Here is an 18,642-nt window from a genome sequence, read left to right as displayed (position 1 = left end):
AAAAATTCAAAATCCTTTCTACTTCTATTATACTTTCTATTCAGGTTAATAATAATAGCGTAAAAACAATTGTTCCCATATTATCATAAATATAGTACTCACTTATTTACTGCTTCCTAATTATTTAACAATAATGATAATAGTTGTATTTTTATTCTTATCTTAAAAAATAATTAATCTCATTTAAAATAAGTGATTGTTGTTCTAAAAACAATATAAATAATCTGAAGTATATCATGATTAGACATCGCGCTGTTTTTATGTGCATGCATCTTTTAATGTAAAAAAAATTATAAATTTATAAATCGAAGCTAATGTCAAATTTTTTAATTAAACAATGCATCTTATTTCAGAAAGTTAAATTTATTGAAATGTGTGAAATATTATTTTTATCGAACTTATTTCTTTAAAATCAATACGTAATTCAACATGCAATAACATTGCTCTTTAATAATTATAAATAGAAAGTGTGAAGTTATAAAAAAAAGTACAAAATATTAAAAATATATAAATAGTACTGAAGAAATTGAGAATTATTAATGTATCGAATCGCGTATAAAAAATTTGCGGACTCTTTTTTTTAAATTTTATTAATTGCAGTAAAAGTGTTCTTCAGTATTTTTAAACAATTTCTTTAGTTAATTTTTTCTTGTATAAATGTTTACTTTCGATAAACTGAGATAATAATGGAGCAACAAATGTAATAGTACAAATGAAATGAAACATAATTTTAAACTACCCGGAAAAAATGTTATATATATAATTATATAAAAAAATTAATGTATTTTATATACAATTATACATTATGTACAATTATACAATTATACATTACAATTATACAATTATGTATAAAATATGTCCATATGTATATAACATTTTTTCTCGGGTACATGAATGTCAAGTAAAATGGAGTTTATAAAGCACCAGTCTGTCGCCGTTGTATTTGTAACAAAAGATTTTTATATGACACGTTTTTTGTTTAGTTTTTATAAAAAAAAAGAGTGGACAGTTAGAATTATGATGTTTACCTTTAGTGTGTCAGATAAAAAAAGGAATGAATAAAAAATGCAGCCAACATTTTCTTTGATTCAAACTGCCATAAGAAGCAACCAGTTCGAATATTCATGTAAATTTATTTTAAAATGCGTTTATCAGATAATGCATTGAGCAAAAACATAACTAATAGAAATAATTTAATGCAATTGATAATTGTCATCTTTTTTCTTGGCTATTTAACCAAAAAAAGGATAAAAATTTAGGCCTTTGTTGAATAGTTTTTTTTTCCACAAAATATGATTCAAAATAACAAAGATATTTTGAAAAAAAAAATTTCACGCATTTTAATATCAGAATTTATTAGAATTCATATTATGGCTTACTGGAAGATAGTAATTTGCATTTAAATGAGAATATAAAAAGTTATATGCATAATGACAGAAAACAAATTATTTAGCTAAAAGATATTTTTTTTTATATACGTTTTACATTTCGTGTATGCCATTATTTGTCAATTACTTACTTTTTTATTTATTTATAATTTCTTTATTTATAATTTACTTTTTTATTTATTTTATTTATACAACGCGCGCATATTGCTTATGTGGATTGTACTCCCATTTTAGAAAAAGCTTCTGTTTTAAAATATCACGTTTTAATAGTAGTTTCTGCCTACTTTTCAGTATTAGGGAAAGGATGCAAGCTGTCTACATTAGAAAGAAAACAGATTGCGTTTGCCAAAAAAAGAATCTTTGAATAATAGCGCGAAACATAAACTGTGGATTTTATATTCTTTCGAAATTGATTTAAATTAATTGAAAGTGAATTATAAAATTTGTTTGTTGATACAAAATTACTGCTTTAATTTTCAATATGTCTGTTGATTATAAATTAATCTTCCGTCGGCGAACGCAGGATCTTGCGAGACGCGTGAGTTAGAATTGTTTGCTTTTTTCAACTATAAAAAAAGTTAATAAATGGATATTTGATTCTATGATAAATATGTTTTTATTTCACCTTCTACATATTTGAAATAATTTACAACGTATTATAATAAAAAAAACTACTTTTCAAACGTTTTAAAATAATATCAGTCTGAGGTCACATTTGACTGTATTCGCCATGCGTCCGCTGTAAGCAATCTAAGGATTTTGTGTCTTCGAAATTTTCTTACTCAAAATAATGCAATCAGCATGTCGCACACTACATGCAGTCAAATATTTAATTTTGATTATTACATTTCTACCGCTAAAACACTTTTTATCTTTGCAGAGTGTTTCAAAAATTTAGAGCTTTAATTTTAATAATAGATTTTTTGAAAAACTTGAAATTTCATATGAAAACATTATTGTAATTGTACAAATTTTATTGAAAATTATATATAATTATATATAATTTTATAAGTAAATTAATGTTAGACAAAAAACATGTATCTTAATTGCAATTACATAATAATTTTAATAATATTCTTGAAGCTTCCACAGGTGCTTTCTATGTTCAGTTCATTCTTGAAATGCCATTTCGTGACCCTTGTAGCCGACTTCATCAGAAATGAATCTGGACACGGAGGAAACCCGCGAAACGCATAACTTTTATATAACAATTTTAATATTTGTTAAAACATAATTTGGTATTTCTTAAAATAAAAAGGTAATTTATATTTATTAAATAATATTTAAAAATATTTTAAATAGTAAATCATTCGTTAATATTTATCATTTAATTATTTTACTTGCCACCAAACTGCAATTTTGATTAATAAGGCAAACTTTCTAATTTCTTAATTTGAAACAAAAAATCGTACGGTAAAATACCGTTCTATAGTTTATGGGAAAAACTAGCGTTATAACAGTGAATTCATAACCCTTAAGCCACAGAAATTTCTTTTGTTGAAAGAAATTCTACGTATTATAGGAAGCGAGGGTGGAACCGGAGGAGGGGATTTGCTTGTTAAATTGTACGGTCTTGCTTCTATTGGACAGATGGATCCGGAAGAGAGGGTAACTTTAGGACAAGACAACCTAACGCTGGGACTTACAAGTAGTGTTGTTTCGGTTCGATTCGGTACCGTTCGGTTGAGATCTTTTCCGAGTCTTTTCATGTATTTTGATATATGCTGAGATTTTGCTTCTGGAAAGCAAACTTGATTCGGATTGTCTAAGTTCTCAGTTTGGATTGTCAAATTTCTGATCGCAATAATTTGATGTTCGTATTAATGCGAACTATTAATCTACGTCGCTAAGTTAATCTAACATTTATCCAATCGATTTTTTGAATTTTTAAGAAATTATAATTTCAGATCTATTGAGATACTATTTCGTCTTGTTATGGACGTTAAATTAATAAAAAAAAACGTAACATTTAAGTAAAGGAAAATCTTTGAAATGGATCGATAACTTGTGTCTTCAGAATATGTTGATAACATTATATAGTATGATTTATCATGGTTTTAAGGCATTATAAAAAGTAAGAATATTTATTAAAAGTGTATAGTGAAATATATCAGTATTAAATCTTCATTTGGAGACGAGCTGAGGAATAAATGGCATTCTAAAGCATCTTCAGAACGACGAATTTGACACGTACAATAAAACAAGGTACAACTGCAATATTATTCTATTTTGATTAAATTCTTTATAGAGAGAAATCTAAATTCTTTACAGATAAAATTCTTTGTAGATTAAATTTTTTATAGATTCAATTTTTTTCATAGAGAGAAAAAGTAGAGTTAAAATTCCTTCACAGTTAATCAGAAATTAGTTTCTATTTAATTAGCATTTGAGAGAAAACTTGGTCACGATATAAGTCTCTTTTTTCTCTTATTTCTTATTTTTTACTTATTTATTTTATTTTTTTACTTACACAAGAATGAATAATAGTGTGATAAATTTCTTTATAGCGCGGTAGATATTTTTTATGCAAAAAATATATAAAAAATTTTTATTATTCAGAAAAAATGTGTTATTATAATATATTGATCTTATTTATATCTACAGATTGATATTCAAAAGATACAACGTACTGTTTGTATCCTTTTATCTTCTTCTCAAATTAATATACCAAGCTATTGTAAAAAATAAATATAACTTATTTTTTTAGAATTTTTTAGCAACTTATGAAGCTGTTTTCTTTTTTATTTTTATATTAATAAGATTATTTGATTGCACTGAGGTACATTTTATTTATTATCATTAATTTAACCATTTTTCAGTCACATTACAATACATTTTAATATTTGACTTATCAGCAATTTTTCTTCACCGCGCTCTGTCACGTTATCTCTATTCTATTCTGTATTGTTTGTCGATTGAAATTTCGAGTGTTATATTCATCGTTGCTTTGCCGTTTTCTATTTATTATTATGATCTTGACATACGTCTCGCTCGGAATTTCGAAATACCAACGTCGTTTTGACCTTTAGAGAATAATGCTATTTGTTCGGATTTCGGAATTTCAAAGCAGGAAAACGGTTATTGTTAAATGTATCGAGAAAAATATTCACTTGCGTATTGGCCTTAAGTTATTGGTCTTAAATTCGAAGCAATTGCACTTGCTCTCCAAGAAAATGTACTCTCAAAGAAGAGAGTACTTCTTCTTTTTGTTTTCTACACAATTAAAAACGCATTTTTTAACAAATAATATTTATCAAATAAATGAGATATTTTTTATTATAGAATTAAAATATAAACTTTTTTATACAATCTGGGTCATTGTTGTAAGAATTGTGAAAATTGTTATTATATAACTTATATTTACATTTGAGCAATAATTATGATAAATATTAATTAAAAAACAATACTCTGCAAAAATCAATATAAAAAAATGAATCTTATTCCTATTTTGCATGTGCTCACATTCCTTACTATGGCATTATAGAATTCAAATTCTAATGAAAAAAACCTTCCAAAATATATAATTACGCTTTTTTTTCACATTAAAACGTTACTTTTGTGTTCAATTGTGTTGCCGTTATCCATATAAAATCGCTCAGTTTTTGCACACTTTCCTTAAGAAAAAGTGTAGCAGTTCTAATTTTTTTCGCGTAGAAAGGGAAACAATTTCAAAGAGAATGTCAAGTTTAATTTATGATCACAGTCACAAGTATGTGTGCCGGACCTAGGTTAAATGTAAAATCAGTAGGATGCCGTTTTTAAAAGTAAAATCCTTTAGATTTTCTGCTCTAGTTAAATAATGCAACCCTAAAATAAAGTGTGAATCGTTTCTCATCGGAAGGGAAACACATAAATCGTTTTTTATTTTGCTTAAGAAATTCTCGTAAAAGAGAAAGCGAAAATAATTTGTAAAAAATTTATATCAATGAAAATATGAAATAAAGAGGCATTATTCCAAAGTTCGCTGCTATTTTTTTATAACTTTTTAAAGTATTAACAATTTATGTTTAAACTATAATTTACATTTAGATTTATATTTTCACAATTGGAGAAAGATAAATCGAATAAAATTAATACAATGTGTAAATTTTGAATAAATCAAACAAAAATACAATTTTTTTTAAATTTAAAAACATTTAATTTAATATTTTCCAAACTTTTGTTTCATATGTTAATATTATATTAATGTTTTATTGTTATTTTTATATCTTCTTATTTAGAATTTTTTTTGGGATTTTAGATTTAATTATTTATAAGTTAAAAATTATGTACTATTAATTACATATTGTTCGGTATATAAAGTAATAAAGTAGTAATTTTTTATGAACAATTATTTTTTAATAATAAAGTCACATTTGATTATGATTATTTGAGACTTCAAAAATTAAATTGTTTTTATTCGTTACATACTTCAATATTATCTAAAAAAAGGTCTTGGAAAGCAAGTGATGAAATCTGCGTAAGTGATGAAAATTTACAAAAAACTGTCGAAAATTATACCTGTAGAGTAAGATTTTTACCATAGAATTATGGTAGGTAAATGTTATTTTTTAAACTCTCTTTAGAATGCGACGACAGCTAAAGTAAATGTTCTAATAATGGCCTATAATGGCCGGACATGGTCATTCAAGTATATCCGACCACATTGAAAAATAATATTTATTATTCATTTTAATCATTACAAATGGACACAATAGGTATAATAAAAAAATCTTCTTAAAAAATATCATGAATTATATTGTTTGTTGACAACTTACGCTTAACGTCCAACCATTGGAACATTTATCTTAAGCCTTTTCTATTTCATTCGATACAGTTCGCTACAATTAATTAAATCAAAATTACTCGTATTTTTAAATTTGCAATATTTTACCAAGATTTATGAAAAATTACATTGTAATGAGAAATAATTTACATTGTAATGAGAAATAACGTGCTTCCAACATGCATAAATTAAAATATTATTCATAATTGCGCTTGCAATTAGTGATTTATTGTTTCTGTAAATGCAATCTAAATTCTAAAAATTTTGTTGTAATGCCGTTACATTGTTATAATAATAACCATTATTATTCGTTATCTTATGATCTATTCTGTAATCCTGTAGTCCTTTGTAATTTCTATAATACGACAACTATGAATCAGAATGATCAAAAAATCATCCTTACAGTCATTTTGTTCATTATACGTACTCTGAATAATCTTAAAAATTTAAAAATCGTTTTTATTTATCGTGGTTATGCGTGCATAGTTTATCTAACAAAAAGTGAGAATGGTATAATTTTTGTCGACAAATATTAGAAAAACGGAAAATTCTGAGAAACCAAAGTAGAAATAGATTCGACAGATTTAGTTCAAATAGAGATTTTTATCTTAATAATATTAACTCATTATTAATAGAAAGCTTTCAAAATACCAGGCAGTTATTGACAATAATGGCGACTAAATTTAACTAATAAAAAAACATTGTAATACTAATTTAGTACTAATTTAATAAAGTATACTTTTTTCATCTTTTATTATAATAAATAGTTTTATATTTAATAGTTATGTCGATCACGCTTTTATATACTCTATGTGTTATTATTACCAAATTATTTATTACTATTTGCAGTGTTGATCAATAAATTATATAAAGCTTAAGCTTTACTTACGTCTTTTGAGAAAAAGACTGACAAAATATCCGAATAATCTTGGATTAAAAAAAAAGAGATTTAAGATTTTTTTATTTCGTTCATTAATTTATTGATTTAATAATATTATTTTATTAAACAATAAATATAAAAAAATTAAAATTTTAATCGATCTTTTCCGTTACAATTTTTCACGTTCCGTTAGGTATATTTCATTTGTTATATCTCCAATGCATGTGGTGATCCTAATCCTTTCTAATCTTATTTTTGTTCTTTTTCCACGTTTCAAAGATTGGCAAAATGAAAAGATGCGAAACAAATTTAGAAATCCTGAGACAGACGCCGAAGCTACAACAAAAGCAACATCAGGAGCAACAAAAACAACAAAAACAACAACATCATCAACAACAGACCGACATTATCGAAGAGCAACTATGTCTCTTTCTCCAGCCCACCACGTCTGCTTGGGGTGATAGAATGGTGAGTAATCGTGTCCAACCCCTCTCCAATTGAGCTTCATCTCCCTACTTCTTTCTTCCTTTCCTCTCAATACGCATCATGTACTTTATTCATTCTCTCTGGACCCGTCCCCTTTTATATTCGACAAAATGTCGGCGATGGAAGTCGTATATCGATGTTGTATCAATCGAATCTTCGAAGTTCAAACGTGAAATATTTTTTTTTGCTTGCACCTATTACGTTTCTTATTTTTTATCACGCCGAATATATGTCGTTAATGAAATAGATACAAGAAAATTTTAAATGTTGATCTGCAAATTACATTTAGAATATAAGATCAAGTTTTCATTCATTGTCTCTTAATGATTTAGAAGAATTTCTCAAAATATGAAGTTCTTTATATATTATGTAGGTAATTAAATCATTCAGTTCTAAATTTTTAATATATTTATTTTTTGTAAACAAGACTTTCTAAGAATTATTTTTATTTTTTCTAAAGGGTGTACAACTGGCGGATGAAACTAATAACAATTCCAATAATAACAATTCCAATTTCTCGTTCGCCCATTCGATTCCAAGCACGTCCGATATGAGAACGGGTACTCTATCGTCTTCGAGGAATAATAGCTTATCATCTATATCTAGTCTAACCGAGAGTACCACGAACAATAATCAGTCATTCAGTGATGCACAGTTACCTAGAAAGTGTAGATTATGTTCCTACGTTGCGAATTCCAGGTATAGTTGGGTGTAATGTTAATAGTCTAATGTTAAGTGTCTAATATTAATTTGTTTATAATTTGTTTCTATAGTTGTGAACTACATACAGCTATATGTAAATCGCATTAGAAGATTAGTCGGTTGAAAAAAGAGAAAATTTTAGAGAGTAAATAAATAAATAATATTGGAAAAATAAATGGAAGATGTATACAAAATGTATATCTTCCATGTTATTTGTACAAATATAAATTAGAATATTCAATATTCCATGAGTATGACAATACTTTGGCACTCACGTGCGTTTTTAAAAATCTATTTTATGAAATTGAAAAATATCTGTTGTTCTGGTTAAAATTAAATGTAATGACCTCTCTAATTGCATTCGCTATCAACCTCAATAAAATAGACTATTATTGTTTAAATGTAATATTTTCAGAATGCAGTATATCGAGCATATAATCACTCATTCCATGTTCACGAAAAATTCATATGTGGAAAATGACGATTTAAACGGATACGTTGATGATGACATTGAAGACTTCGAGGATTCCGGTAATGAATTAGTCAAAGGGAAGAATGAATTAGTCAAAGGAAAGAAGAAAAATAAAATTTCTAAGCCAAAACCATGCAGCAAATGTGACTTTGTAGCAAAGACGAAATTGGCGCTTTGGTTGCATTTACGTCAGCATTTCACACAGGAAGAATGTTCCGGCTTCGTCTGCAACTCGTGCCCATTCGCCACCACGCTCAAGCATCATATGACATTCCATTGGTTTAGTGCTCATGATGATTTTAAAGCATACATATGCTCAGAATGTTCATATGCATGTGTGAGTAAATCAATGCTAACTAGTCACATGAAAACGCACTCGGAAGTCTATCAGTACAATTGCGGCAACTGCTCATACAAGACTAAATTCTGCAATGCAATGAAAAAACACCTAAAAGATAGTAAGCATCAACCAGGCTTGGTATTGAATCCAGACGGTACGCCGAATCCATTCGCCACTATCGATGTTTACGGTAATAAACGCGGACCCAGACGAAAGGCGTTTGTAGAAGGAAAAAAAGAATTGACAGAAACCATCGAGGATATACCAACAAATTTAAGAATAACTTCCCCGATTTCATCGATTTCAACTCCGTCAGCTTCGGTTTTATCAATTCCGAAGTCATCAACTTACAACTCTACAACCTCAGACTCGCCGAATTCAGTTACGGATCAGCCATTGGACCTTAGTATGTCCACAATGACAAAAAGACAAAATCAGTCACAATTGGCCAGCATCAGTCACTTTTCAAAACGTAAGCGTAAAGCGGTAAAACTAGAATATCCCACAATAACAATAAGTGAGAAAAAATTTCACATAGACGACAACGTCACACAAATCCAAAATAAAGATCAAACGGAATCATCTCTTTCAACACTTCTAACGGCAAGTCAATCTGATCTCCAGGAAACAAATACGACACAAAATATAAATATATATAAAACATCATTTATTTGTTATCATTGTTGCATTATTTTTGCGAATGAGATCATGTACGCAGTACATATGAGTTTTCACAAAGTTAAAAGCCCTTTCACATGTGCAGTGTGCGATCAGAAGTGCGCAGATCAAATTACATTCTTTTTACACCTCATTCAAACAAAACACGAGTAAATACTAAAAAAGATGGCATGCCATATAGATTGCCTAAGAAAAGTAAACTAATCTAGTCAGAAATGTAAATGTATTAATTAGAGACATGTAAAAATCATATCGGTAAATTAGTTCCTATTTAAAACTATTTAAAAAATATTTAAAAAAATATTTTGTAAATGTAATATCGCCCTCTAATTTTGGCGTCATTAATCAAAAGTGTGGATTGATCTAAACTCATATTTTCATCTGTTGCCGGCTGAGAATCGAAGATCAACATCGATGTTGAGGGATTATCTTAGCAGAAAGATCTTAGCAGAAAAATGATTATTGACATCAGTCGTGTTAGCTACGTGTTTGACATGTTCCATATCATTGAGTAAATATCTATAGGTATTTTGTAATAAACGGGAAATCTTCTTCTGTTCATTATCATCTATTTGAACGTGTTGCGATATTTTGGAACAAAAGGCGACATAAACGGACACGTTAAACGGATTATCTTCAAGCGACAATTGACCGTTAATGTTTGGATTTATTCCGTTCTCATTGTTTCATTTTATTAAACAAATTATTTAACGTATTAACTATGACTAGAGAATGACTTTGACTGGAGTTGATATCTGAACTGGCGATCTTTGAATTGTTGTTATCTGGACTGGCGATCTTTGAGTTGGCACTGGGAACGGACAGGTATTGAAACCAGTATAATTACTGGAAATTTAATTGCTATTTTTGTGATAATGGATATAGATTTTTATTTGAAAAAGTCTCATAGAATATTTATAGAAATTATGAGATTGGTTTCAAGCCTGATAATAACAATAGAAAAAGATGTAAAAAGGGACTGGTTTTCTTTTTCTTTAATAATATTTTTCTAATAGAAATTTTGCACAAAAATTTGTATTAATACAATTTTTAAAACATTAAAAATTGATGTACTCATATAAAGTTAATTGATTAGTTTTCATTAAAATTTGATTTTAATGATTATGTAGAGCTCTATCAGCTTTCTCTGAAATTATGTAACTTTCCTAATACCCATATCAGACTACAGATTGAAATTAAAATTGAGACTGAATTTGACTAATCAAAGTAAAGTTTACTAAACTTAATATTAGTTTTCTTTCTTCTAATTTGTTAATTTCGATCTCAGTCTCAATACCAATATCTAGTTTGATACGAGCATAGTCTGATACGGACATAATATTATATAATGCAAATTTTTTGCACAAAATTTCTTTTCGTATCTTACGCAACATGCGTAATTGTACGTTCAAGTAATAAAAAAAAAAGTGTAGTCACAAAACTATAGTATATTATTAGACAGAAATGAGTTTATTTCTCTTGATTTCAAACATATTACATTACTTTTTTTTTACTATTCTTCGTCTTTCTACATTATTATTATTTTCTAATTGCTAATCTCTTTTTCTTTTTTCGCAATAATATCGATTATTAAAATAAAGAGCAAATATGTAAATTATTTTAAAATGCTTCGACTTTTTTCTGAATAGAAAAACAGAAGAAATTTTTGGACTTCTAATATTATATTTTTATATTTCTTTTGATAATTCAACGATTCAGGATAAGATACATACATCTATGTAGTGCAATTTATTTAAATAATTACTTTTATTCTTTTCTGTTGAACTTATCGATATTATGCGAATTACTCTGCATGTAAAGATTTAATAGCAAAATAAATATATAGTTTAAGTACAATATTTTATATTATTCAGTATTTTATTCAAGTACGTAGCTATTCTCTCTTATATAATACTTTTCTTATGTATCAACTATTTTATTATTTTTGCCTTTTAGACTGTTTAGACTTGGCATAAAAATATTATTACAATAATTATATATTATCATCAAGAGATTAATGCTTCTTTATAAAAATTATTATACAAAGCAATAAAATTTAAAGAATTGAGTCTAATAAATATCTATATGTAAATATGTATCTATATGTGAGAGTGTATAGATTATAATCAAATGCATGTATATTTTGTGATAAATTTTAAAGTATTGTACTTATACAATTCTTTGGTAGCTAATGGACAGCTAATGTGCAATTTTAAATTTATATAGATCGAATAAACTCAAGTAGCGATCAGATTCTATCTTTATCAAAATTACAATGCGTTTAGTACATTGCGTCATATTTTAAAATCATGCAATACATCAGGATACACACGATCAGGAATGTGGATGAATATTCTGTTTGTTAAGAAACGCTCAAAAACTTTTATAAAGACGGTGTATATCAAACATATAACTGCTTTAAACGTGCCGATGAATCTGATCTTCCTGACGGAAAATTGGTCTATAATTAGACAGATTGGATTAGATTAGACGCTAATATAAATAATTGTTTTATACGTCACGTGCAACATAATATTATTGATATTGAATGCAAATTCTATATATTGATTTGCAATCAATATCGTATGCAAAAATAGATATACAATGATAAGAAGAGTTCATGGCATGCAATGCATTAATTCTTTTTTTAATTTGCAGGCATAGAATAATCTAATAGACAGCTGCATATGCTAGCAAATACGTAAAAAAGAATTAAAATAATATTTTGCTGGAAAACTTTTACAAAATATTAAACTGTTAATTGCTTTCACATGTCACGAGCTAACTTTGAGTGAACAAATAATAGAATCGAACTGCCAAAATTGCAAAATTTATCAAATCAGAGTCAAGACAAATATATAATAAATTGAACTTTTTTTCGTAAAGTTTTACAAATAAATTAGACCGAATGTTCGAGCGTTATAACAAATATTTTCTGAGTTTCTACAATATTTTATTAGCTAGAATTCACATTGTCCATTTATTTACTGAAGGTATACCAATACAAATTCTTTATGAGTTATTTCCAAGATCAAATTTAGTTCTTTTGCTTAGCACAGTGGTTCATTATATATATCTACGACATTAATAATAACCGATTATATCCCTGGTACAATATTATTTAATGTCGTATTGATATAAAATACAGTTAAAAGTGTTTAAGCAGTTATATGTGTACATAAAGTTATAGTTCTCATAATAGAGAACTATCTCGATGACATAAGTAATTATTATTTAAATATTAAATCTTCGATATAATAACTGACATTTAAACAAATTGTAGTCGTATACGAGAAAATTTTGACGCATTTTTCTTCCTTTATACATATACGTATATACCGAAGTATTAATAATAATCAGAAATAATGCTATTTTTAAATTAAATATTTTCCCCATTTTTAATAATCAGTGGATTGGATTCAGAAAACGAATCAAAAATACGTTATTACGGCGAAATTCAAATTTACTTAATAAATCATTTATTTGTTACTGCATTCTATTTAAAAATGAGATATATACTGCATACACTTTATATCAATTTCAGAATTTAAAGATTAAGTTCCTTTAGTCCAAAGAATTCTATTTTATAGATATAATCAAAGATTTGCAGATGTAATTATATTTTTATTTACTAATGAAACATTACTTGTTAAAATTTGTATACAAGATCTAGAAATTTGATGTCAAAATTGTATATTATAATCTTCGGTGTATATATACATATATATATATGTGTATATATATATATATATATATATATATATATATATAAAGGATTATATTAGTTATTATAACACTTTTATGTATTTCGATTTAAATTTAACACTGCTTGTAGTTATGAGATTTTTTAATCTCAGTATGCTTTACATATGCAAAAATAATTATTTACAAATTACATTTTTGTCATTTAAGACATTTTTGTCATTTTTTTATTATGTTCATATATGTTTTGAGTTTTGTTGAAACTTTTCAATAAAAAAAGGAATTTAATACGTATTACAAAATTTTTTCTTGTAAATGTTTTCCTAAAATTTAAATTAATATCCTTGTGATTAACTTTTATTTATAAACCTGAACATAATAATGCACGTGTATTTGTTTCTGTTTTGTACAATATGTTTCCTCCATGTTTTGTGTGATACTTTGATAATTTCAATTTTATGTATTATTGATGTCATAAAAGTCTTACGTATAATTTATTACATAAATGCTCTAGTCATATCTTAAAAGACACAGAAATTGTGTGTATATTTTTAGCATTTAAATATATATATAAGGCAAAAAAATTATTTTAATTTTTGTTTGGACAAGAACAAAAATATTTTATCTACGTATGATGTCAATGATACAAAAATGTACGTTGTCCTAGTAAAATATTATGTATATCTCGAACACATGATAATTGTTACTGACTAAAACTAATTTTATCATAAAAATATAATACAATAGAATATATTTCTGTTAATTGTTCGAGATAAAATACTAAAAATAATTTTGTTTTTTTAACAAAAACGAATGTAAGATATGGATATACTTGTGTAATAAATTATTTTTAATGTTTCCTGTTTAGACTCAAATTGCTGTGTGACTTTTTAACAATCCTTGGGGACTATCATGTACAACATCGACTGCCTTGTGTTTGGAATTGTATTCTCAACAGAAATGCTGGAAAAACTGTCACAAGATCATAAAAGTTTCTTTGAAGCACATTTACATCAGTCATATTTAAATAAATAATCTATAAAATTTTATGGATGGATTAAATAAAAACATGCTTACGTTAATGTCTTATAGTGAATTCAATCAGAACTTTGCATTATTAAGGTAAGGTCGCCTATTATGGGATAAACTCCTAATATAAGACAGCGAGGTTTCTGCTAAACTAATAAACGCATATATTCGGTTCTATCATGAACTTTTTACTCTTAGTGTGAAACTTGTTTAGTAAAAAATTCATTATTAGACACATGTGTGTCGTTGCAAAAAAAAGATTTATAAAAAAAATTTAAATGTTGTCAAATTTTATTGTGATTAGACTTCAAATTTTGTTTCATATATAATATAAAAATAAATATTGCTAATAAAGTCTGTATGCAGTGATCGAGTAAGATCGTATTCATAGAAAAACACATGATACAGTGATTTGTGTAAAGATTTGATTTGGTGATCGTGAAACCGCAAGGCTTGGAAGTCACAATATGAGATACTTAGGGTATTCCTAGCTAACATGAGAGCATCTAAACAATTTAATACCTCAAAGCATATTATTAAATGGAACGTTAAAAATGACGATTCTATTGTTAAGATTACTCACACACATACATACATACTGATATACACGCACATCGAAAAATTGTATAATTATTGTGTATAACATTTAAATTCTTTTTGTTCTTACTTGCACATAATATAATAAAAGAGTATATAAAAAGCTTATTTTTATTTTTTTCTTAGTTTTCTGTTATGTCGCCTCATACAAGAAAACCCTTGTATCTCATATTAGGAATCCTTTTTTTAAATAATCGGCATTTTTGATAAAAGTTTCACATACAACAAAGTATAATTATTATTAACTGCTAACTTTTGTTAATTTAACATAAAAGTTAATTTAACATAAAGGTAGAAATTCAGGTTACAAATTAAATAAATTACAAGCCTTTAAAAGAAGGTATCTCATAATTGGCGATTTTACCTTATAGTGCGTACTGTGCATACTAAAAATTGTATATTGATTTAATTTGAGTGTGAAAGTAAAATGTAAAAATTTCAAATTATATTACTTTCCCGACTTAAAACGTTTCTATATATTTATATTAAACACATACCTTTATCGTCAATATTTGTATACGATGGCTTTAATATGCATCGATGCGCATTGAGTGCGTTCAATTGAATTTGCTGTCAGAAAAATGTAAAAGATAATTTTGAATAAATATAGAAGAAGCGTGTATTATTTGATTATACAAAGTTATACAGATTAGATTTTATTTTTTAAGTAAAACATCTTTTAGAAACTTTCCTGAGTTTGAAAAATAAAAACGTTGGCAGACACATTTATACTTTTGTAAATTATATAAATTATGTACTTATTTATACAATTTTATATATTTTAAATAGTACAGTTATATAATATTAAAAAAAGGCAAAAAATGTGTTTCTGTTAAAAAAAATTACAAATATTAATTTGACAGCTTCGAAAGAATGACTTTAACTTTGAAATGAAATTGTGTTGGTTATATTTATTCTTTGAAACAACTTAAATCAAGACTGATAATATTTATATATACATGTCATTTTAAAAACCATGGTATATGTTCCTATATTTGATAATTTACTTTTATAGAGAAATTAATGATTAAGGTATAACTCTTTGTAATAATTACTATTGTTACAAAGATTAATTACTATTTGTTACAGTTACAATTGGCAAATTATCATAGTAAACTGATAACTTTGAAAATATATCAATCTATAACATTGATCTACCATTTTAGGAGATTGATGATATCTGAGGATTTTACCAAATATGTGTGTACCAAATATGTCTGTATCATAATAAATAGTAATGTTTCTAATTTATTATTTTTTATTGTTAGGTTTATCATTATAGATAAAAGACATTATTAATTAAGCGTGAATATATAACAAAATATGTATAAAAATATATTTAACATATTATATTTTAATATATTATAATACTAAATTATTTGTATTAATTTTATATTTAATATAATAAATTAATGTAAAATTTTGTTTTACATGTATAAAAGATGTGTAAAAAATTATATTTTATATGTCTATCTATTTTTCAAATTATCTTTTCCCAACTTATGCAATTAAATACTTGCAAAATCAATACAGTGTGTTCTAAATTAACAAATTCTTTTTTTTTTATAAATCTTTTAATTAATTTACAAATAATTCTGTCTACATAGTAATGTTAGGACAATAAAATTTATTTCAAATTTTTTTCAATACAAAATATTAAAATCGGATTAAATACTAATAAATATTCTGTTTAAGTATTAATAAATATTTTGACCTTCTTAACAACAAAAATTCGCCGAAAATTGTCCGATTATCAATATTAGAATTATTTAACATAATAATTTAAATAATCAAACTGGGTAAAAATCAACAAATTTTTGCATAAATTATGAAACATTATAAAAACAAATAAGTTTATATTCTTAATTTATATTTGTGTGTATACATTGTGTACATACACATCTTCGATATTTTCTAATAAAAAGGTTGAAATAGTTTAAAATTTAGTTTGCAATTTGCTTGCACCACTTATCTTAAACAAAAGCTGAAATGCGCAACAGTAGAATATATGTATATCTGTGCAAGAAAAAAATAAATAAAATAAAATTATATAAATTGATCAACAGAAAATTGATTTTAAAGCTATGGCACATAATACGATAGACGAAAGTATTGTCACAGCTTGGACGCCGGATTTATTTGGTCCTGTTTTTAAGAAAAAGAGTTTGACAGTAAAACAGGTTAGATCTGACAGTTAAATAATCTGACTTCTTTACACAATGCTTTTATCCCTTTTTATTAATATAAACTAGCTTGTTTTTAATTTATTAACTTTACTCACTTTACATATTTCAATTCTAATTTAATTTTTTAGGCCTTGCATTTGCGTAATGTAAACGAGCAGATTCATCGTATGGCGACTTTCGTTCCCGATGAGATAATATATGAAAACTTGTCAGAGAAAAGTTTACGAAGCTTCCGAGCTGTTTTAATGTTTTTAAACATTTCAGGTTAACATCATCGTTTTACGTACGCATAAGTTGTAAATTCGTTTATATTAGAGTAAATAAAAATATTTTTTTAAATTAATATAGTAACCCGTGATTAATATAACAGGTTTATCGAAATTATTAAACAATTTTATTCACGATAAAAACGGAGGATGTTTGGCTTTAACTAAAACGTTAAATGATTACATTGATATCGTGGTTCGTGAAGTATACTGCAACGAAGGAGATATACTAAAATTTTCTGGTAAGAGAAAATATCGTTCAAAATAAAATACATGAATAAAGAAATAGTTCAAAAATATTTTTTTATAATAAATGTTTCTTTCCAAATAAACATATTATTTTGCACAATTATTTTTTTTTAATTTGTAATAAATATAAGAAACATTACAATTATGTACAAAATAAACATTCAGTTTAATTTGCTAAAATATACCATATCATATTTGTGTGATTATTGATTATATTTTAATATAATCTATAATAATTTAGAGGAACAATTAAATCACAAGCACAAAATGTAAGAATTTATTATGTTACGTTCAAGCTCCGCGCGCATGCGGAATTGAGGGGGTGAACGTAACAAGGAACCGAATTGTTAGACCGATTTGGTCGTGTCCAGGCTCCGGACCGTAAGGGAGCCGTGGGGAAGGACCGACGCAAATCGAGAGGCGCTTCGCTTCGTTCTGAGGCTCCTAACGAGCCGAGGGTCGAACGGAGGACGAAATGGAACCTCTGCTCGTGCTCCGCTAAACGGACACACGAGTCGGACGTACTTTTAAAGGGTCCAAACTGGGTCAGTGCGCCGAGAGGGCGCATTTTAACGCCAGCTGCGCCATTTACGGCCATTTACGGCCCTGACTTTCGATCATGGAACTTAATCCAAGTGACCGGAGAGAGGGCGAAGTGCAATCGCGGGAGAACTTAAAAATACGAGGAGAGTTTTTATTTGAATAAAGACTACTGAGAAGTTAATTTAATAATGATATAATAATAAAAAAAAACAAACTTGAGTGATACATTTTGAGAGAAAAAAAAAAAAATACAATTTTGTCAAGTAAATTAAAAGGTAATACAATTTTTGGTTCTCAACTCTGAGTTATACATACGCTTTTATGAATGTGTGTGTGTATGTGTGTGTGTGTGTGTGAGT

General features: G+C 26.6%; 2 protein-coding genes across 2 annotated transcripts in view; both read left to right on the top strand.

Annotated features, from left to right (window-relative positions):
• The first annotated feature begins 3,483 nt into the window (after positions 1-3,483).
• LOC108752837 (protein hunchback-like) lies at positions 3,484-9,864 on the top strand. The gene is made up of 4 exons (XM_018493969.1): positions 3,484-3,593; positions 7,313-7,513; positions 7,980-8,218; positions 8,637-9,864. The coding sequence occupies exons 2-4, from the start codon at positions 7,322-7,324 to the stop codon at positions 9,862-9,864; spliced, it is 1,659 nt and encodes a 552-aa protein (XP_018349471.1). The 5' UTR covers positions 3,484-3,593; positions 7,313-7,321.
• A 7,259-nt stretch (positions 9,865-17,123) lies between these two features.
• Positions 17,124-18,642, top strand: part of LOC108752725 (adenylate cyclase type 10-like) — a 14,978-nt gene continuing 13,459 nt past the window's right edge. The window contains exons 1-3 of the mRNA XM_018493759.1: positions 17,124-17,219; positions 17,354-17,489; positions 17,596-17,733. Of these exons, the coding sequence (XP_018349261.1) occupies positions 17,124-17,219; positions 17,354-17,489; positions 17,596-17,733 (370 nt within the window). The remainder of the gene's footprint in view (positions 17,220-17,353; positions 17,490-17,595; positions 17,734-18,642) is intronic.

Source organism: Trachymyrmex septentrionalis, unplaced genomic scaffold (assembly GCF_001594115.1).
Source record: "Trachymyrmex septentrionalis isolate Tsep2-gDNA-1 unplaced genomic scaffold, Tsep1.0 scaffold62, whole genome shotgun sequence".
NCBI lineage: Eukaryota > Metazoa > Arthropoda > Insecta > Hymenoptera > Formicidae > Trachymyrmex > Trachymyrmex septentrionalis.
The sequence above is the reverse complement of the archived record's forward strand: the minus strand, read 5'-3'. Positions and strand labels throughout refer to the sequence as shown.